We start from the raw sequence: 22,225 nt of genomic DNA, 5'->3' as shown, positions 1-22,225 counted from the left end.
GTGTAAAGGTTTCTGTAGTGTTGGTAAACCATTTTGAAGTTGTTCATAAAAAGCTTTCCTTAAAACATTAGTGAGTGACTGTCTTGATGTGGAATTCACAAATAAAGCATTTTAGGAGCTTAGCTGCACCGTAGGTAGGGCAGGTCACATATATGCATGTCTGACTAACTGTATGATAAAGTGTGTTTAGGAAATGACTCTGGAGGTTGGGTTCCATTAGTGTGTTTAGTTAATTCTTACAGATTGTGAAGGAGTTTGGGTTGTTCTGCCCCTGCATAAAGTGGGACTTGGAAAAGAACGGAGGCAAAGTGCTGAGGCAGCGTACTGTCTTGAATTTGATGTGAGAGTTTCTTCTGTAACAAAAGTATACATGTAGTTACTGTGCTAGACCTTTCAAAGTGTAATGGAGGTTTTATTTGTGTGAGGGCAGACGTGTGTGTTCGAGCTGATGGGATATCATAGCTTAACTAGGACTTGCGTCCTCTCAGGTTCTCACCTGGCTGTATCAAAGTTTCTGCTCCTGTGTTCCTGCAGAAGATGCTCAACACTGTTGGGCTCCTTCGTCTGGCTTTGTCATTTGCAGTAGTGCTCTTCAGTGCATGCTATATTAAGCAATAAGGCACAAGCATGAAATACGCTTGTATGATTTGTTTTAAACTCAGCGAATGCAAATAATCCAGAATGAAACTACAGGGCTCAGTTTCTGTGAAGTGAACTTTCTCGATACGACTTTTTTCCTAGGATTAGTGTCCATCTCCTTAGGCCTCTTCCTGTTCCGTACAAAGAAGTTTTGCTTCATTTAAATGCAAGAGAATTCTATTGCATAGTGCACAGATTCTGGCAGAAATAAATCGGCACTATTTTAAACTGTATATTACAGGAGAACATGTCTGCTTTGACTGACGTTAGATTATTCATCCTATTATATTTTTAAATAAAGCTGCATGTAAATCTTCAGTGTAGTTACCTGTAACTCTGCAGCTGGAATTCTGGTGTCCTAAATCTTTATCTTAATCCCATCGCTGAGTTGCTGTGACCTTGAGCAGAACACTTAAGTTTTGGATTGTGATTTCTTTCTCTGAAACAGGAATGATACCATCTCTAAATTCTTTGTACTCTGCCCGTAGAGGTTGATATTTGCTTAGTGGGAAATGGGCTTATATATTAACTTAGAGAATGGCAGAAATAGAACTGGATATCAAAAAGCTAAAAGATCTGAAAGTTCGCAGATTATTCTTAAGGACAGTCTTTTGAGTTTCTTAATTCCTTTATGTCAAGAGTAGTGCGTGCTATTTCACAATGCGTGTGAACTACGCAGGACTGCATGCTAAAAACTGTAGAGACCCCCAACCACAGAGTGTTTTGTCTTAAACGTAGAATGAACAAAACATCTTGAGAACCAAAAGAGCATTCAAAAGAAAAGAAGGTGGTTATAGGATAATAAAACACTCTTGATGGGTTTTGTCTTAACTGGATTTTGGACTAAGCTGAACAAGCAATCTTAAAGGGGCTTAAAGATGACCCTGGAACCTGAAGAGAGAAAGAAGAGACCTAGTTTCACAATAAAGTGAAAGGGCTCTGAAGTTGTGTGAATGGAGATTTTGAGACAGAAGCTAACTAAAATTCCTTTTCTAAAATATTTTGGGTTTCAGAGAAAAGTATAAATTTATAAACAACAGTATGACAAGATCTGAGATTTTATTTTTTTTTTTTCCCTGAGGTTCTCTGTTTGGAATACTACCTACTATGAAGAGAGCTCTGAGCTAAGCCTGGTTATGTGGGATAGCAATTTTTAGGGAATGTTAAAGTAGTAATAACTCTTTCGAAACTTTTCTTTTGACAGTGATGTTCGCTCTACTGCTTTAATTTGCTTTCACAGTAAGTTCTCTGTTACTGTGACTCAATAAAAATTTGGAAGTTATCCTCATCTTTCTCCTTGGGAAGGGCTTTAGGAAATAACCAAAACCCGCATGCTTGCAAAGATAAATAAGCTGATTAAATCTTTACGGAATAATATGTAAAGCTGCTGGCGAAGCATTTGCTTTATTTAATAGTAGAGGGTCAATTCTGGCTAATAAAATGTTCTAAAAACACACTACCAGTGTTTACAAATGAACTCCAAGTTCTGTATGTAGCATTTGAAAATGAAACCAATTATCTTTTTCTGCAATAAAAGATAAACTTCATTAGCGTGTTTCTTCAGCATATTATATTGGTATCAAGCTGCAAAGATTTAAAACCAAGAAGTTTAAGAACAACTGAGTTCTAGGTACGGAATGCTCGTGAAAATGCTAACAATGTCTTTCTGGTACAGTGACTTTTAAAGATAAGTTGTGTGCCTAATGGAAAATATCTATATGCTTATTATACTGGAAAACAGTCCAATAGTTGAGGAACTCTACAGGCAACAGTTGAGGGTGTTCAGTGATAGTTATGTTTTATTGAGCCTCTCTCTTGCTGGCTACAGAGTACATCAGACAGAGGTATCTATGTTAGTAATTTGGTGCTTATTGATGTTAGGAAAATAAAGTCCTAAAGGGGAGGGGAAGTCTCTGTTGGCAATGGTTTCTCAAACTGCACCCCTCAACCGAACATTCAAAAAATACTAATTTTATTCTGTCAACATGTTAGTGTTAGAATCCATTCTGGAAATCTCAGGGAGACACTTTAGCAATTAACAAGTAAATACCTGAACAACATTTGTGAGTTGAGTGGTTTCCTTTTATCCAGATATCAGAATAAAGTTTCTCATAACTGCTGTGTTACAGACAGCATTTGTAATAGGTCTTTTTACAGCATTTTGCAAGTGCTTGTGTCAGTTGGTAAATACTTAAGGTGCTTATTCTTTGGTAGGAGGATTCCTTACTCTATTCTTAAGACCTACGGAGAAGTTCTGACTTTCATGTCTAACATTAGTGTTATCTGCTGGTTCACTCTTGGGAAATTTGAGTTTATACAAAACTGAATCGGTGTCCTGGTTTCACCTGGGAAAGAGTTAATTTTCTTTCAAGTGGTTGCTGTGAAAGGAATGTCAATAATACTTATTGTTTTTAGTTGTTGCTAAGTGATGTTTACACTATACAAGGACATTTTTCAGCTTCCCATAGAAGCATAGACAGAAGGATGGAATGGCCAATGAAATACTCCATACCATAAACATCATGCCCAGTATATAAACGGGGGTTAGCTGGGGGCTGGGAATCCACCATCACTGGTGGTGCCAATTCACCAGGTGGTGAGAGTGACCTATGTCATTATTATTATTGTTATTTTACTTTTTCTGTTATTGTTTCTATTAAACTGTCTTCCTCTCAACCCAGGAGGTTTTTTCTTCCCTTCTCCCCTTTTTTCTCTGCCATCTTCACCCAACCATTCCCGGGGGGGTGGGGAAGAGGGGTGAGTGAGTGACTTCAAGGTTTTAGTTGCTGGCTGGGATTAAACCACAACAATCAGAAAAACACTAATGGAAAAAAATGCAAAAAAAGAGGCCTGGAGGAAAGGAGTAAGTCCAAATTATATTTTACTAACTGTGGCTGGAAAAAAAACCTAAGCACATTTGTGTGTGGTAACACATTATTCTAAAGAGTTTTCAGGAATATTTTCGCCTGTATCGCAGTACCTATAAACCCGTCTGTCTTTTTTCAAGTGCTGTATGAGATGGTTGAAAGGACTTGTCTACTCCAGTAATTTCAATCTATGACGTCTACTAATTCTCATTATTGTCACCTGTCTTTCAGATTTCTGGTTGTTTCAGAGGTGGCAGTGAAGCACACCTTTAGCACAGGAAAATGAGTGAGCTTGACCAGTTACGCCAGGAGGCTGAGCAACTGAAAAACCAAATCAGAGTATGTATTGTATCAGTGGGACTTGAAGCCACGGTACAGATGAATGGTCATTTGTGTGTCTTGAGGAGAACAGAGATGGACAGAAATGCTGCATTAAGTTAAATGCTTTCACAATGTCAAAGTTAATGTTGCGGGTATTTAGAAAGGGCGAGCACTTGTAAATGCTTTAGGAAATTACTGTTTGGTCTTTAATATTGCTTAGAAAATAATAGTCACACAAATAACGCACAAAGTGGATTAGATGAAAATGAGTGTTTACTGAAGTTTTTCTGAGCCAGAAGAAAAATTTTGAAGTTAAATGCTCGATGTGTTTTGACAGCAGACAGTGTGTTATGTTCATGCTGCGGTTAGGATGGGTCCTCTCTGGACGACAAGCAGAAATGCTTTCTCAACCTTGTTTTGAGGGTGCTTGATCAACTTGAATTGAGTATGAAGAAATATACAGAACTTCTTCCAATTTCTCTAACTTTCTTCTGTTGCAGGATGCTAGGAAAGCATGTGCGGATGCTACCCTGGCTCAGGTAAGCATTTAAGAGTTCAACAAGAATTATAAAAATTTGCCTTCATTAACAAATAGAAAATATGGTATAAGAAAAGTGCAAGTGAATCTCTTTGCCTTCTTTATCAATTTTTTTATTTTGCCTCTAGGTGTTTCTTCCAGAAATAAGAACGCTGTTTGTCCAGTTTCTGAGAGCAGTAGCCTTGAGCAGCAGTTTAAGTGACTCAGGGCAAATGTCTACTGCTCAATGGAAGATAATGCAGGGGAGCCCCATTGTTGTGCTACAAATGCAGTAGTAGTACAGTTGTGTTACTGTGATAATCTGAGCCATAAGACCTGCTGAGGTTAACCTACTTACTAATTTCCACATGATCATAGAATGGTTTAGGTTGGAAAGGACCTTGAAGATGATCGAGTTCCAACCCCTCTGCCATAGGCAGGGACACCTCCCACCAGCCCAGGTTGCCCAAGGCCACCTCCAGCCTGGCCTTGAACACCTCCAGGGATGGGGCCTCAACAACCTCTCTGGGCAACCTGTGCCAGTGCCTCACCACCCTCACAGGGAAAAACTTCTTCGTAATGTTCAATCTGAACCTGCCCTCTTCCAGTTTAAAGCCGTTCCCCTTCATCCTATCGCTACATGCCCCAGTAAAAAGCCCTTCCCCAGCTCTCCTGTAGGCCCCCTTTAGGGAGTGGAAGGCTGCAATAAGATCTCCACCAGATGCTGCACTTATGTCTGAACTGCTTCTGAACCTGAGCTAATACCTTTGCGTCTTGCTGTACTGTCACATTTTGATTGTATTGGCTTGGCTTCAGCCAACATTAACGTGGGGAAGGGAAATCTGTACTCTGTAGTACATCTCATGGAGATATAGTGGGGTTTTTCCTAGAAATCTCGTAGGAATTTAGACTGAAACAGATTATGGCATTGGAAGAGGTGGAAAGCCTTTGCTTTTTTTCTAGGTATATCATGAATCAGTTTACTCTTGTCACCTACTTCAGTCCATTTGCTTGAATGCTGACTATTAATCCTGTGTATCTGATGCAAGATAGCTGGTACAGAAGTGATTGATATCTGTTTTTTAGTTTAAAATGTCACTAAAATATCAAATGAAAAAAGTAGTACCAATATTTATTTGAGTGTATGTATCTTGTCATTTCATTTTATGTGCAGCACAATGTTGAGTATTTTCCAGGGTGACAGTATGGAAAAAGGAAAAAAAAAAAAAAAAGCTTCAGTATTAGTTAATACAAGAGATGTCCACCATGAAAGGAGTTTTATGTTGGGGAGACTTTATCTGTTCATCTGAGTCCCAAGCTGTGTTGATTGCCTTTGAAAAGAAGCAAAGATCTTTGCTCAAATGCACTTGCTAAAGAATTTTATAACATGGAAACATAAGAAATATCCAGACATCCATAAAATAAACTTACAAAGTCTTGGATTTTTTGTGATGTGCACTACTTACAGTACTGGAAATGTGTTGGGCTGTTTTGGTTTGGGTTTATTGTTTTGTTTTGTTGTTTTTGTTTTTTTTAAGTTCATACTTCTCTTCAGACTAGAGGACTTTTTTTATATTAAATTTAACAGTTTAAGGACAGCTAAACTGACTACTTCCTCACTTTGCTGTTAGCTTATTCCAGAGAATACTTTTATCTTCAAGAAGTTAAATAAATTGGGAATACTGTGGATTTAATAATTCTGTACTTGAAAGGAAAGGCCATTTGGATCTGAAAGAGTTATTAATTCATCCTTTAAAAGCAAGGACATGTTTAAAGTCTGATATACTCACCCTTCTGGGGAAAAAAAAAAGTTAGACTACCACATTTATCTATATAGGAGTAGAAAAACAAGACCAAAGGTCTGAAATCCTGGAAGTCTAAGAAGATACGACCTAAACAGTAATTTCTGAGAGTCTTTATAAATGCAATAAAGAGGCTGCTTTCTTCATTTCATAAAGACGTACTACATAAAAATTGCCTAATCAAAAGTTACATCATTTTACAAACTCAGTCAGTATTCAAAACATGGGACTTTGGTCTGCACTGGCCTGCTCATTTAAATGTAATTGTTTAGGATGTGTTACTTTTGGAACTATGGAGTGAAAAATTTAATATATGGCACCATTCCTATTTCAGATCACAGCCAATATTGACCCAGTGGGGAGAATTCAAATGCGCACTAGAAGAACACTCCGGGGACACCTGGCTAAAATTTATGCAATGCACTGGGGGACCGATTCCAGGTGGGTGCTAGCGGTGGCTTCACTGTTCTTTGGAAAGTTGAGTGCATAGGACTCTTATTTTTCATGTTCCTACCATTAGGAACCACTAATTCCAAGAGAACTCAGACAACCAAGAGAATTCAGAAACACTTAAAATCACTGTTTTCCTTTGACGTCCATGTTTTTGTCATCCAAATCTAAATTTGGTGCCAAAAATACCAGTCTTCGTCTACTTGCCTGAAAAATAGAGTTATGGTATCACATGAATTCTGAGGAACTGTGGAGACTGAGTAGATTTCATTACCAGTTGTCCGTTTTCCTTAAATGCTTCCTATTAACTACTGCTGTTCAGTTAGAGGGAAACTGAATGGTACTAGCATCAGCTGCTTTTGTTCTCTTTCCTTTACAACAATTTTACAGCAACTAATGGCAGTAAATTTTCAAACTTCAGTTAAAAGAATATGTTGCTGCTTCCTCTCAGGAACAGATAAAAAAAAAATTCCTCTTAGGAATTTTTAAGTTACAACTAAAGAGTTTCTAAGTGACAGCTAGCCTCTTCCTACTCAGTAGAGATTTTCAAAGGAAGCGTGATGTTGTGAAAGTTACCTTCTTACCAAATTGGTGTAAACAAGCTGTGCCTTATGAAACAACTGCATGAACTCTTGTGTGTATGTGCGCAGTAAGTACACTAAAGCAAAATAGCCAAGTGAAAGGCAAAGGCAGTGTGCATCATGAAGATGATGTGTTATACTTTTAGTTTCTCAATTGCTTAGTACTTAAAAATCAGAACGACCACAACTGTTACTTTGAGTTAAACTTTAGTGTTTTGCACCTCAGTTTTCTGTGCCTGTGAAAGAAGCTCATTTCTCACAGGTATGTAGAATTCATTGCTTCAGGCATCTCTTTGGCATATAGCTTATTTAAAAGATGGGGATTCAATTTCTTGTTTGGCAAAAGTGTTTCAAGACAGCTCTAAAATATAACCTAGAGCAAAAAAAATTAATGCAAAGAGACCGGAGTACTTCGATCATTGTATTGTTCAGCTTGGAAATGCTTAGAAGATGCACAGAACAAATTTGAATACTGTATCGAAGTATTTTATCCAAAATAACTTAGAAAATGTGGAGAAAATACAGATTTTTCATGTCAGTATACCTGATTTAGCTTTAAACCCATCAAAAGAGAGCTCTGAACAATAAATTAGGTGTATCATATTTCAAACATGATTGCTGCGTGGGGGCTTGAGGTGGTGTTGATTTAGAGTAAAAATCTTCCTAAGGCTGCCCCTTCCATTAGTGATCTCTTTGTGTTTCATTTTTATGTCCATTGTATTTCAGTGCTGACGTTCATTCAGAGTTTTTGAACACCTTAGAACTTAAATTTTAAAAATAGAAAAAAAAGAAAGCATCCGAGGCCTGTGTGTAGAACACAGAGGCACTGATTTCATGCAAGTTTTCTCCCTCAGTTTTTGAGATTGAGATGTTAGCTACCTGGCTACAGGTTTTTTGAAGTCAGAATGTGTTAACATGTAGGTGTTCCATCACACGTTTACATAGCATTTAGCGTTGAAATTGAGTACTTGCAAAATTACTTTTATAGGGAACTGAACTGGGTAAAGCCACACTGTACTTGAATGGTTTCAAGTACTTTGGCCTTGATAGTGGAGACAAATGCCATCAGAGATGTTCATCACAAAGATGTTCCTTCTTGTCTTCTTGCAATGATTGTGTTTACCTCCTGTTTCCCCTCTAGGCTTCTAGTTAGTGCCTCCCAGGATGGCAAGCTTATAATTTGGGACAGCTATACTACAAACAAGGTAAGACTAACTGATGTGTTGCTGTGTGATTCGATTGTAAATACAAAGGAAGGAAATGTTACCGTGCGTGATTTTGGCTGCATTGCTTTCGTAGTCCTGAGACTAAATTTTGAATTCTCCAAAACAATAAAGCTTGCATTTAAAGAATATAGCAGTGTCTTAAGTGTATGGAAATGTGCACCACAAATGGAAAACAATGAAGTATTTAATTCTAGAGAATGTTTTTATTTGTTTTGATACCACAGAGAAATTGATCAACAGAAAACAAGAAGGGATCAGCACGTTGAACTGGAATGGTCAGAGATTTAAGCATACCCATAGTAATTTGTTGTCTAGAGTCAAGTATTGAAAGACCTGACATATATAACAGGTCATCACCTTCTGGCTGCAATCACATGATGCACTTCAGGATTACTTCTACTTTCATATTGACAGGGATTGGTATTTACTGGTTATGGCTACTGTTATCAGGGCTAGCAACAATTCATACATTGCCCTTTTGAGTTAGGTTGACAGAGCTGTTTGTCTGTTGTGCGCAGGAGCATGGAACTTACTATATTTCAGAGAAATTTTCCTGGCTTAGCTCATCATAGCCTTAAAAACAGTTTTGCCAATGCACTTGAACAAACGGCACCCTACAGAGGAGAGGGAAGCAGAAACAACCAACTGCAGCAGCAGCTCCTAAAGCTGGGACTATTGTTGAATCCCAGTTATGAAACTAATGAGTCCATAACTTTAATAAAGAGTAATAATACTGTTTACAAAATAAAAATAAACCTTCCCCTTTTTACCTTCATTCTTCTCCTTTGACCCCAGCCTGCAGGTAAATGTGATCTAAATGACTCTAACAACTGAAAGATAAGATGCTAAAATAATCACTGGATACCATGATTTCCATGTTAGTATCTTTGATGCTAGTAGCTTATGAACGCTAATTAATCCATGGTATCGTCAACAGACAGGGAGCAGCAGCTTTATTGTCTGGGGGAATGAAACCAGAAGTTGTTACTAGACTGGTAAAATTTTTACTAGAATCAGAAATAGAACTCTTCAGCTGCAAAAATGTCCTCCTCCTATCCCTCTTGGCAGTATTGATTCAGTGAAATAGCAATTGAGTTAAAAAGAACTCTCACCACCACCCCGCCCCAAAAGAGGTGAAAAGAACCCATACAAACAAACCCGCCTAAAATCCAGACTCCAAACCCTCTGGAATTATAGGTAGCAAGCAGCTTGGTGTTGAAACAGTATTAAATGTGACTAGATAGCACCTGGAAGCAGTTAATGTGAAAGCGCTTGGATGTTAGTCTGCAGATGTCCTTTTGGCAGCTGCAGCACACCTTGGAAGTAACACAGTCGTCATAAATATCATCTTTTCCTAATGATAAAATAAAATGGCTCAAGGTGAATATTCCCATTAGTTCCTTGGTAGAAGACTTCCAAAAGCCAGCTGGTTGTGGGTTTAGTGCAGGGTATTGTTTTTTAATTGCTGATTGCTGCAGGACCACTGGTTACTGTAGCAGCAGAGGAACAGACAGTAATCTTTACTGTTTACTTAAAAGTAGGAAGACTGCTAATACTGCATGAAATTTCACAATATCTATAAGGATATGATCCCTTTCTTAAAGATGTTATGAACAAATTTGAAGGATGAATGCAATGAGTTAACAGGACCAAACAGGTTTAGCTTCAATAATTTTTAAATAAAGTTCTTTGAGCACAGAATGACAAGGAAACGTGAGGTAGTTATTTAAATATGAAGCTTGATTGCTTGCAATGGGTTTACAAAGATGGATTTAAATGGCAGTGAAAGTAGCGACTTCCTTACTTGTTCATTCATAGCATGGCATCTAAGCCTGGAATTGGCAGTTTTGCTGACTGTACTTGGAAGTCAATATTTTCCTGAACCTATAATAAACCAGTAGTAATCAGAGCACTGAAATGAAATAACTTTGTTTTTATCAAAATTGCTGATTAAACTGGATTCGGGAAAGGCAAATCTGAGGTTTTAATTACGTCATTACTTAGTCTGATGAGCTATATACGCAAGTTACCCTTAAAATAGTTTGATACTTAAACAGCCAAAGACTTTTTTTCTTCCACTGTTTTCTTCTCGTCCTTTTGACAAAAGCACAATGTATGGCTTGAGAGACAGGTGAAAAACTTCCTGATGGTAAATTATTGTATCAGTTGCTTTGCGGATAAAATACATTAATGTATTGGTTTCAGGTGCATGCTATTCCCCTGCGTTCATCTTGGGTCATGACTTGTGCATATGCTCCTTCTGGAAATTACGTGGCTTGCGGTGGTCTTGATAACATCTGTTCCATTTATAACTTGAAAACTCGTGAAGGGAATGTACGCGTCAGCCGTGAACTAGCTGGTCACACAGGTGAGTGCCTGTTCAGAATGATCTAAGTTACCTAAGGACATGGTGAAGATTTAACAAACAAACAAAAAAATCCTTTAAATATAATTTTCTTAAAAAAGAAATGCTTCATTGTGCACCTCTGTTTCTCAGGCGGGACCTTAGCTGCGTACTGCCTTTTTTAAATGGCTTTTTCTCCACCCTATTTTAAAACCTTTTTTTAAGGATGGGACTCTTTGAACAAAAGTAGTGTAATGAGAATGTGTGTTAACTTTCCATAAGCAAGACAGCTGCCTTCTGATGGAGCTATTGTTTAGTTGCAGAGGTTTGAGTTCTCATTGCTTCCTCTTCTGTTTCTCCTTCTCTCCCTTCTTCCCAGAATACAGTAGCTTAATTTTTGCCTTCAGTCTCTGTTTCTAAGGTGGGCTGTCTTGTGATTGATGAGAAGACAGGTAGACTTTAGGCTTTACCTGGTGAATTAGGATGTAAAGTTCTTGTAGTGATGGATGACCCAAAAATTGTCTTTTTGGGTAAGAAGGATTGTAGAAACACAGGTGTTCTTGAAGCAAGAAAGTCCCTCATGATGCTTAAAAGCTAGTGTTTTAAGTGTGGGGGATAAGTTGAAAACTTTTCTTTCTGAACAAACCAAGAGACTGAGTGTTATAAAGTACCTTTAAAAGCAAATTCAGTGGCTGAAGATATTCTTGCTTCCTAAAGAACGTACAGTTAACAGATGAGCAGCTTATAAGCAGTAGTAACCTACAAATGTGAACTGCTTTTTTGCATTATCTGACAATGGACATAATGTATTTTTATTTTTTTGTGAATGGGATTGAAAATCTTTCAGAGGAAAGCCGGGTGGGTGGTTCCTTGAACTCCACTGAACATTAAAACCGTGGCTATTTAGCAGGCACGCTGGTGTCTTGGAAAGTACTAGCGTAGTACTGAGCCTGTCCTGCACATCAGTAGTCTTCCGCATTCTTGCGGCATCAGTAACACCTCCAGCAATCTGAGAAAGGGAATGGGCTCTAATTGGGCATTTGTCCTAAAGCTGCAGCTCTGAAGCTGCACGTCATCTTTATGGTCTCTTCATTTCCACAAAGACTGTAATCCAAAACACAGCAGAACAAAGGTAGATTGCTCCAGAGGCTGTCAGCTTGGCGCCAGAGAAAACCTCTAACCGTTCTTCACAGAAAATGTCAGGTGGGCTCTGTGTCTGGCTGGTTTTCTGCCTGATCAAGCCTCTAACTGTACAGAGTAAAGAAAATGCTATGAAGACGGTTCATTGAAGAAAAATAAGGTTACTCAGAAATAAATAGTTATACATTAATGAAATTTTATACAGAAAAAGTTAAATGTGAATTAAAGTACGCTTAATGCTATTTAATTTTTTCAGCTGTTTTTCTTACAAAGCATGATTTACATAAATTTGGAGTAATTGTGTACCCTCTGGGTGTAGTTAAGGGTGTGAGAACGCAGTGTTGATTTCACCTTCAGATAGTGGCTGTGATGTGACCAGTAAAGTGATTTCTAAGAAGGTTTTCTTCTCTTCCCCTGCCTCCCTCCTGCCCTTCGGGACGCAGGGAAAATTGGAATGATGTTGGAACACAGGGAGCTTTGGCTTTTAGTATGTGGCCATGTGTGTATCAAAATACTGAAAAATATTTTAGCAATAAAAAGCAATGTTTCTATGATATTCTAGTTATTTCTATGATGTTCTAGTTGCCTACTGGTCTTTATGGTTATAAACTGTATAGCTGGGAAAACATGGAGTTTTACATAACTTGAGAAGCAGAATTTCACTGTAATGCAGGGGACAGGAAAGCAGTATATCTGAGACCTAAGCAGCTTGTGTGGAATCTTCTCGAAGGAACAGTTCAAATGAGTTGCTTTTCTGTTGCAGAATTGAACAAAGCTAATAGCTGGAAGCTATTGTTTAAAGGTTTTCATGTTTTGCTGTAGTTTGGATTTTCAGAAGATGTTTGTGTTTTGTGAAACAGAGGTGGCTGGTAGGACAGACTCGTTTTGTAATCGGAGTTGTCAGGTTGCTAGTTTGGCATGTGGTACTTCAGTACAAAGATGCTTCAGAGCATTCAGATGAACTTCTTTGATGCCGCTGTTGGGAACCATCCAATGTATACGCTCTCTCTGTACTGACCAGGAATGCAGTTGATTTTTTTCTCAATATTTGTACAATACAGTTGAGGTCTTAAGCATTTGTTGCTCCTGGATGCAGTGGCATACAGACCCACTTTCTTAGAAAGTTTAGTGTGTACAATGCAGTGTTTTCCATACTTCTCTCCAGCGTGGCCAGTGGATTCTATGCTTTTGAGTTGCTGCTCCCTCTTTCTCTTCCTCCTATCCCCACTCTCTACCAAAACAAAAATTCATAAGGTATTTCCAAAACTGTGTCTACCCTGTTTGGGTAAGCTGCTTGAGTTTATTTTCTTCTGTTACAGACAACTTTGGTTAGGTCATCTTGCTGCGATACCAGTGTCCCACTGTGCTAGTGTAGTGGTTCAATTGGGCATGGTCTGTAAAGAGCCCAAATACCTTTTGTCCAGAACATTGGAGGTTCCTATATAAAAATTCTGTGTTGTATTTTAGGCTTATATAGTAGTTTTTACTTCATCTTCAGGAGGGGAGGAAGCAACATATAAGCAAGCCAATATGCGATGTGAAGAGTAATCTCTGGTCTTCTGCATCATCTCTTTATTTTGTTTTCAGGATACTTGTCATGCTGTCGTTTCTTGGATGATAATCAAATCGTTACCAGCTCTGGCGACACCACTTGGTAAGCAGTAAAATTTTGACACGATTGCTAATAAAGACTTTTCACAGCTGTATCTTTGAAGGAAACTTTATTCTTCTTAAACCTAATAGTTATCCATAAGACTAAATGTAGTTAATTATTGTTTGTATGCCACGTTTTTACTAGTAATGGAAAACTTGGTCTGTCAAGTTTGTTAGCTTTGGCTGTTCAGTTATGCCCATGTTCTGAAAAGCCTGACCTACTTCTCTGTGTTAACACAGCATGGGACTTTTTTTTACTAAAATTATTTGGCTTTCAGAAATAAGTATATTAGACTAATGACTTTTCTCAGAGTTGTTTAATATTCTGTTTAATATTCAGTATTTATTACTTAGAGTCATGTTTGGATTTTTGTAATACAGACTTTAGTTTATCTTGCTATTCAGAAGAGCTCCTAGAAAATATTCTACAGTGACAGCAGATGGGTTTTTGAGGAGAATGTAGGTGTATGTCTTAATAAATACTAGCTTCTGAACAAAAAAAACCCTCAATCTTTTTTCACAGATTTTTCTCACGAAATTAGATTTTAATTCATTAGATTTTTCTAATGAAAATTTTTTTTCTAATGCTTAAAAAGCATTACAGCTCTCCCAAGCAGCAATTCTGATAGCAAAGGTTGGCTAATAAATACCCCTACTACACAGCGTCAGTCTCTTTGAATGCCCATCTATTACTCCACTGATTCAGAGTAGCTATTGAATATATACATTTGGGTTTTATATAAAAATGTTTCTAAATAAGTATTTGTTGGTTGGTTTGCATTCTTTTAGAAAAAACCAAACAATTTGTTAAAATTATGTTCTTTATAAAGAGAATACAGCTGCTTCAGGTGTTATTGTAGTAACTCTACAGTTGTCTGGACAACAGTTTGTCCTTGACATCACTGTGGTTCAGCCAAGCTTCAAAGTACAGTATCACAGTACAGTCATGTCTTGTTTGCCTAGTGCAAATCTGCCACTGATGGGTACGGTTTACCAAGAAACTACAGAAACTAAAAATGCTTAATCTTCCTTAAACGTTTAGACCTCTTGTTAGCAAGTTGATAGTGTTCTTTCATATATTTATACTCTTTGATTATCACTGTAGTGGTGATTTTGCTGTCTTGGGAAAGCGGTGCCGCTTTAAGATGACAGACATAATTCACAAAGTTACACATCCTCAGTGAGTTTTTAAAAATGAGAAATGCTATAGACTTACTGCTGCTGCTTTAAATCAACCCTGTAGTAGTACTGGACAATAGTCATTGGCATGTCACAAGAACTTTGTGTAGAAATAGCCACGAGTGTTAGTCATTAAGTTTTTTGCACTGTTTTTCAATTTAAAACCCCCAATACCTTAAAATTGAAGATGGCTTTTAAAATCTGCTATGCACAATTATCCTGTAACATAGCCAAACAGTTCAACAAAGAATGTGTGTTTTTTCTACTCTCAATATATTTTTTGTTAATACTTTATGGAGTTTTACTTTTTAGCAATGATATAAATGAACAGGCTTAGACAAGAATTGCTGTCTAGTCTCTGCAATGGAGCACAAATGGGTTGATTTTTTTCTTTTTAATTGTTCTTTCAAGCGCTCTCTGGGACATAGAAACTGGTCAGCAGACAACTACATTTACTGGGCACACTGGAGATGTCATGAGTTTGTCTCTTGCTCCTGATGCCCGGTGTTTTGTTTCTGGTGCCTGTGATGCCTCTGCCAAACTGTGGGATGTTAGAGAAGGAATGTGTCGGCAAACCTTCACTGGCCATGAGTCGGACATCAATGCCATCTGTGTATGTATCAACTTGAATAGAGGACGTGGGACTTAAATTTATATTTTTCTATTTCTCTGATCTCAGCTCTTAAGCATGTGCTGTGTGATGTAGTATTATGGCATATTTTCTTTAATTAATAGTTCTTTGTAGCTGAGGAAAGTACATGACATTTATACAACTTCAGATCCATTGTGGTAAATGGAAACAGTGGCTGTTAAAATAGTGTTTCTTCACGTGCTCTTAATTACTTCACTGGTTTTGCCCATATCCGAGTAGCAGAAACATATATACTCTTCTCTGCTGCTTCCTTTTCCCACTTTGTCTATACAAAATGGTATATTCAATGAGACAAAGGAATCAAGCCTGAAATCATGTGTCTTTTTTCCTCCCCTCCCCTCCTTTCCCTCATTGAAGTTCTTCCCGAATGGCAATGCGTTTGCCACAGGCTCGGATGATGCTACGTGCAGGCTTTTTGATCTTCGGGCCGATCAGGAACTTATGGTTTATTCACACGATAACATCATCTGTGGCATCACCTCTGTAGCATTTTCCAAGAGCGGACGTCTCCTCCTAGCTGGTTATGATGACTTCAACTGCAATGTCTGGGACACACTGAAAGCTGATAGAGCAGGTAAACGTTTTTGGCTTTAAATATTAGAAACATAGTGTGACACACTGAATGTATGAGTTGTTGTATGCACAGACCTGCTAACATTCCCTGTCTCAACTTTAAAACTCTGTGATAACCTGGTTTTGGATGACCAGTGATGAAAGTAGCTTAATGATGTTAACAAATATATTGGAATACTTCTAAAGGATAGAAGGGAACGCTGGATGCTTGAGAACAGGAAGATTGCTACTAAAAACAAGCTTTTGGGGGTGGAGGGCTATTTATTTATTTTTTTTTTAGACTTTGTGGCATTGTTTGTGTACAAACAGTCAAAGCAATTCAATATTAATGTTGCTATTTATATAAAACAATTTCTTTCTGATACTCGTAGAAGTAGCTGTAGAGGCAACCAGCGAAACAACGCACACTGTGGAGATTATCTTTTGAGACAATGAACATGAAATTTATGGTCCAAAGATTAAGATAATTTAACTTCAGTTCTTTAAAATGAACACTTCTATTAGAAAAAAAAAGAGAAAGGGTATAAATTAGACCACAAATGTTTTGTTCTTCTCATCAGAACAGGAGATGAGAAGAAGGATCTACTCTGTTACCAAAAGAAGTGGTGTAGGCTTTTAAGATTATCCTAGGTGAAACAAAAACCACCAGCCAAGCAAAATATTCTTCCACGTGCAGTTTAAAGGATTAGTTGCAAGTACATTATTTGGTGCAAACTGAGTCATTGCTTTGAGGGGAAGCTATGCTGCAGATAGAAAAAATATAAACAAACAGATAATCCTGGACTATAGCGAAAATCCTTTCCATTTGGTTTGTTAATTTCTGTCTCTAGCAACTTTGTTTTACTACTCAGACTTTATTCTTTGTTTCTTCCAAAATTCACAATGGTTTGTATCAGCACTGATAAGTTGAAACTGTGGACACTTGGTTCATATATTGTAAAACAGCATTTGGTTCTATTTGCAAGTTCATGGTGCCAAACAATTATTTCAGTACTGAAATTCACTTTGTGACTCAGCCGTATCTGTGTGTTGATATTTGCAACTCAAGATTCTTTTACTGAGACCATAAATGGGTCCATAAGCCTGTATGGAGATAAATTGAGAAAGTTCTTTTGATTAATGTTTAGGTTAGTTTATAACTGGCTGTATTTAAGTACTGTTGTACAATTTTGTGTTTTTTCAGTATTTTTTCTTTGAAAGACCTTCAATAAGAAGAAGAGCACAAGGAGGTGGTTATCTTGCTTACCTGTAGAAACAAGAAACAATTCTTTATACTGATGGGGGTTTATGGTCCATTTACTTACGAAGTGTGATTCTTTATTGCCAAGTTTTAGAACTGATTTAAACAACTTCTTTTGCAAGTATTCTGCTTATTAAAATGTTCTGAGATTTAAGATTGAGCAGATTTGACACTTCTATCGTGTCTGATTCTATATTAAACACCTTTGTGGTTAAGTATTCAGTTCAAATTGCATAAGACTTCTCGGTGCTCTCTGTTTTATCAAATTGTAGCACTTACTAGTGCTGATGGTAGACTGAATTTTGATATATTAATGCTATTTCCACAGTAAATTCTAGGCAACTCCTAGGTACTTGTGTTAGCTCTGGCAGCTGGCTTCTGTATTGCACTGAATTTCTGAAGGTTGTATCATCCACTTCAACGCTTACGGTTTGGCTTCTGCTGCAGAAGTGCACAATTCCGTGCTGAGGCTTAGACACTTGTATGGATTTAATCGGATCTGGAGATTAATGGTGTTACTCATACAGTGTTACTGCTTTTATAAAGTATATGAGAAACATAACTTCTTCAAACATCTAGAATCCTTGTGTATGAAGTAGTGATTTTTACACAGACAGTTAAAAACATTAATTTTTAAACATACTAGTTTGTGTAAGAACTAAAACTGACTAAATTCATGCATTGTATTGGAGAATAGTAAATGGAGGGGAAAGCCTAAAACATGAATAAGGAGAGTTCTATGAGCAGTGTAATTGATGTAGAAAGATTAATTTTAAGTCTGTCAAGAATATCATAGCTCAGTGCTGTGGACTGGAAAGAGCTTGAACATAATTAGGTTTCCTTTTTACCTCCTTGAAACTGTTAAATTAAAAGGGATGGAGGAAAATGTTGGCTCCCTTAACTTTTCTGTGTAGTGTCTCAGTTCTTTTTTAATAGTACTATAATTGAATTGTAACAGATCTCCATATTGACAAATAGATTGTATGTAGGAGTTTGTCTTGTAAGTGCTTGTAAACATAGTAAGATAAAATTAGATTAAAAATGCTTTAGTGTTCATAACATAATTCGGTTTAACTTCTGATTTCACACATTAAAAAATTTTGTAAAATCTTAACTGAGCTTTATCACTATGGAGAGGAAATACTAAGAGCTATGCAATGCGTGGTTATACTGTATTTATTGCTATGGCATTGTCAGCAGAAGTTTCAAGGCTGTGATTTCACAACTCACGAGAAACCAGTAAAGGTCATAATGTGTGGAATATACAAGGAAAACTTTGGAGTAATGCGTTTACTGAATTACCCCCTTGTGAACTGACCCAGTTATATCTAAGTTTGTGCTCATAAAACCAAAAGCATTTAAAAATTCCAGCCATGTTTGTTCAGGGTTTTTGAATGTATATATTGACTAATCTGAACATGCGTGCCTCAGTGTTACTTGAACTGAAATATGAAATCATCAAAATAACGTGTTTATTGCATGTTCTTATTTATAGGCGTCCTTGCTGGTCATGATAACCGCGTCAGTTGCTTAGGTGTGACTGATGATGGTATGGCAGTGGCAACAGGATCATGGGACAGCTTCCTCAAGATCTGGAACTGAAGTAGGTAGGTGTCCAATTAATTAAGGCTGTCCTTGTTTGGTATTCAGAATGCTTTTTTCTAGGTCCAAACAGTGCTGTGTTACTGATGCTGCAATCTTATCCTTCAGATTAGGAAAGTCACTGAGGAATAGGGGGGGAATCAATATGTTTTTTAGAAGGCTATTTGTTTAATGTATGCGATGACTTTTTTTTGATGAACTATTTTTGGCGTATTGTATTTTCTTGGTAGGGACGACTGTACGGTCTTTTGAATCTGGGTTGGTAAATAAATGGCGTTCTTGAAAATGGTGAGATAATAGCTAAATGCATTCAGTGGGTAGCGAGAGCAAAGCTTGAAACTTGATTACAGTTTATCAAAGCGCAACTCTTAATAAATCTTTCTGTGTGTCAGAAGAGCGGCGGACTCCATGACTGGAAGAAGTTTCCAACGGTTGAAAATTAAAAACGATAGCATATCCAATCCAACCATACTAACTTGGACCCCCATCCTCCCCAACTTCAAAGGGCAAGATCTTTTCCGTCTCCTGTTGCTGAAATGAAGAGCACAATTACCTTTCCAAGAAGAATTTCTGTGTTGTAAGCAAAATGAAATTGTGCATTCCTTTTGGGACCATTTTTTTTTTTTTGTCTTGAGAATTTAAAAATGAAACACTATCATAAAAGCATGACCAGAAAATAAACTTGAGCATAATTGTGAAACAGTTAGCTTTCACTGTAGTTTCCAAGTTGAAGTTAAGGACTTTATCTCACACACTTGCAAATTTTAAAGTCATGTTTGTAGCAGGATTTTTTTCAAGTTTCCTTTTTAAATACATTTCTTTATGTATTTAATTGAGCAAAACAAGGGAGTCCTAGCCCAGAGCATCTGGGGGTTGTTAACGCTGTAAATTTAGTCCCTAATTTTTTTTATTTTATTTTCTAGTATCACAGATAATTGTTGCACAAAACTTGGCATATATAGGATAATGTTAAGCAGTAAGGTAACCAAGCACATGCTGTAAAAGGTAATGAATGCTTGTTTAAAGAATCCTTTCACCTTTTATGGATAACAAATGCAATCCTTGGTCCCTCCTGCCCGCTGCCCCCCCCCCCCCCCCTTTTTCACCACACTGATTTTTTTAATCTGTTTTGGTTTTGTCCACTTGAAAGGGCAGTTTATATATCCTAACACTATCCTATAAGTCTCAACAACCAGGAATCTCTGTTTTCAAAAGAGACCTATCCTATACACTTGGGTATTGAGTCAATTCTTTGTGTATGAAATGATGTACAAATCAATGTTTTGAAAATAATGATCTTGAACTTTCTAAGTTAAACAAAAAAAAAACCTTTTTTGATTGTTTGCCATATTGGGTGGGTTTACTCTTAGAATCGCATGCTGTAGAAATGCTAAAAAGTGCATATTGGACTAAGTCCTTAGATGTTTTTTCTTTGAAGAAATAACCTGTTTAAAAACTGTAACCATTGTCGCTGTATTCATTTATTGTTGCTACTCTGTGCATAAATCTATGAAGAACTCAAGTACAAAGCTATGCACGTTTTGGAGTAGCGTGATAAGTCACTTTTTTTTTTTTTTTTTAAAGAAACAGCCTGTTCAAACAATCGCTGTCAAAGATTCTGGGGTGTGGGAGGAGGGAACCTAGACCATCTTCTTTATAAATCAGTTCCTCACAGCCAGTTCCTCTTGTAGGATGAGTCCTTTGCATCTGATCAGAGTCATTTTTGTAATGAGCAGGTTTTCCTGGCTTTCTTTTCAAATAAAATGTTAAAAGCAGCAGTGTTTGGACAGCAGATTGTTCTGTTAAACTTTCCTATCTTCTCACTGTATCCAGAAATGCTCCTTCCTAGCAGCAGTAGTAGCTTTTCTCCATTTTGTTTTTTCTGCAACATTCTGTACAAAAATGTGCTGTAATTGTGCGTTAGGCCTGGATTTGGCATAAAAGATGAATTCCCTCTTACTCTCTCTCATGAAACTACTCTGTAGAGCTTTCTCCACGCCCTGTATCCCTCTTCACCTTTTGTATTTAATTTTAAAGTCAGTGTACTTCAAGAAAGCTGGATGCAAGATAGATACTATATTAAAATGTAATGTTATTTAAGATGTAATAAAGCAGTTTGACATGATTTTTGACTGATCTGTTTTGCAGCTTATTGTTCAACCCACAAAGCGGCTTCTGGCAGGATTTGTGTTATGAAATAAACATACCAGAGAAGTGTAAGCTGCCCCAAAACCATTTCTTCCATATTTTAAAATGGCTTGGATTTTTAGTGGTTAACTGGGCAGAGTATTCAGTGTGTTAGAAAGTGTGTATTCATGTGAAGGGATGTGGGTTTCATTTTAACGCTAAAAACAGAGTTGCAAGATTAACTAAAACACTCACAAATTTGGTTATTGAAAAGTGTCGCCAGCAGCAGCTGAAAATGTATGTGTAAATGTGCAATATGTGCTAACACTGAATGGCAAGTATGCGGCGCTTAGTGGCTGCAGGCATTTTGCTTCCTCCATTCTTAACTAGTTAAGATGGACAGTTCCTGATTTGATTGCTGGAGCTACACGAGAGCTTAATCAAAAACTGCTGGTAGCTCTCTTAGCTCAAACTCCAAATGAAAGTAGCCAGTATGATTCATGTGGTAAACATCATAAAAATGCTTTGTGGAATAAGAGTGTAACACCTGTAGTAGGAAGTCAGAGCAAAATGTTTAGTAACTTTTACAACTTTTGTATCCTTTAATAGGAAAAGAATTGAGTGGAACATCTTGTGTTATTGCCATTTGAGGATCTGCCCAAATAAGCTCTGTTGTCATTGTTAGCTGCCCTTACTGTAGGTATTGAGAGGGTAAGTAGTTGTCATTTTAATGTTCAGTGAGAACAAAGTCTCCACAAGGCAGAATTATATCTAGGAAAAAAAAAAAAAAAAGATTTTATACCTACAGAAGCAAATTCCTAAAACAAAAGGTGTTAAAAGGCCATTGGTTTAACAATTTGGTATTGGTTCCCTTGAGGGTTTTGTTTGGTATTTTTAGTGGGTAAAGTCTCTCTTGTTCTGACCTAAACAAAAGTGGATTTTCCTTCATTTCACATCAACCAAGAGAAATTCCGGTGCCATGGCTTGGTTTCTTACCAAACATGGAAATTCTCAGCCTCAATGGAGAATTTTTTTTTAAAAAAAAACTAAGTATGGAAAATATGATGGTGACATTACTTAACTAGCAGCCGTTAACTGTGAGCTTTGGGTTTCTGGACTGCAGAATACTGGTAAGTAGTTCATGGCTGGAAATGCTTAAATTTGGGAATTCTTTTCCAATTCCAAAATGGTATAGCTGTTTTTTTCCACTCACGTGGTATATTTGTATTCCAACAGATGTTTCATATGTGACTTTGGCCTGTGATAAAATCAATGCAGATATGACCTGTTTTACCTTCCTTAATCTCTATCC

At 37.2% G+C, this 22,225-nt stretch overlaps 1 protein-coding gene across 4 annotated transcripts in view; it reads left to right on the top strand.

Annotated features, from left to right (window-relative positions):
* Positions 1 to 20,911, top strand: part of GNB1 (G protein subunit beta 1) — a 46,529-nt gene extending 25,618 nt beyond the window's left edge. For 3 of the 4 annotated variants that reach the window (XM_082493708.1, XM_082493707.1, XM_082493709.1), the window contains 10 exons: positions 3,738 to 3,845; positions 4,328 to 4,366; positions 6,481 to 6,587; positions 8,319 to 8,382; positions 10,609 to 10,771; positions 13,475 to 13,541; positions 15,131 to 15,332; positions 15,729 to 15,945; positions 18,680 to 18,791; positions 19,179 to 20,911. In XM_082493708.1, coding sequence (XP_082349834.1) covers positions 3,789 to 3,845; positions 4,328 to 4,366; positions 6,481 to 6,587; positions 8,319 to 8,382; positions 10,609 to 10,771; positions 13,475 to 13,541; positions 15,131 to 15,332; positions 15,729 to 15,945; positions 18,680 to 18,786 — 1,023 coding nt within the window. In that variant the 5' untranslated portion in view covers positions 3,738 to 3,788 and the 3' untranslated portion in view covers positions 18,787 to 18,791; positions 19,179 to 20,911. The remainder of the gene's footprint in view (positions 1 to 3,737; positions 3,846 to 4,327; positions 4,367 to 6,480; positions 6,588 to 8,318; positions 8,383 to 10,608; positions 10,772 to 13,474; positions 13,542 to 15,130; positions 15,333 to 15,728; positions 15,946 to 18,679; positions 18,792 to 19,178) is intronic. The other variant, XM_082493710.1, reaches the window with a different exon arrangement.
* The last annotated feature ends 1,314 nt before the right edge of the window (positions 20,912 to 22,225 follow it).

This window comes from Vanellus vanellus (genome assembly GCF_965231255.1).
Source record: "Vanellus vanellus genome assembly, chromosome: 20".
NCBI lineage: Eukaryota > Metazoa > Chordata > Aves > Charadriiformes > Charadriidae > Vanellus > Vanellus vanellus.
The sequence above is the reverse complement of the archived record's forward strand: the minus strand, read 5'-3'. Positions and strand labels throughout refer to the sequence as shown.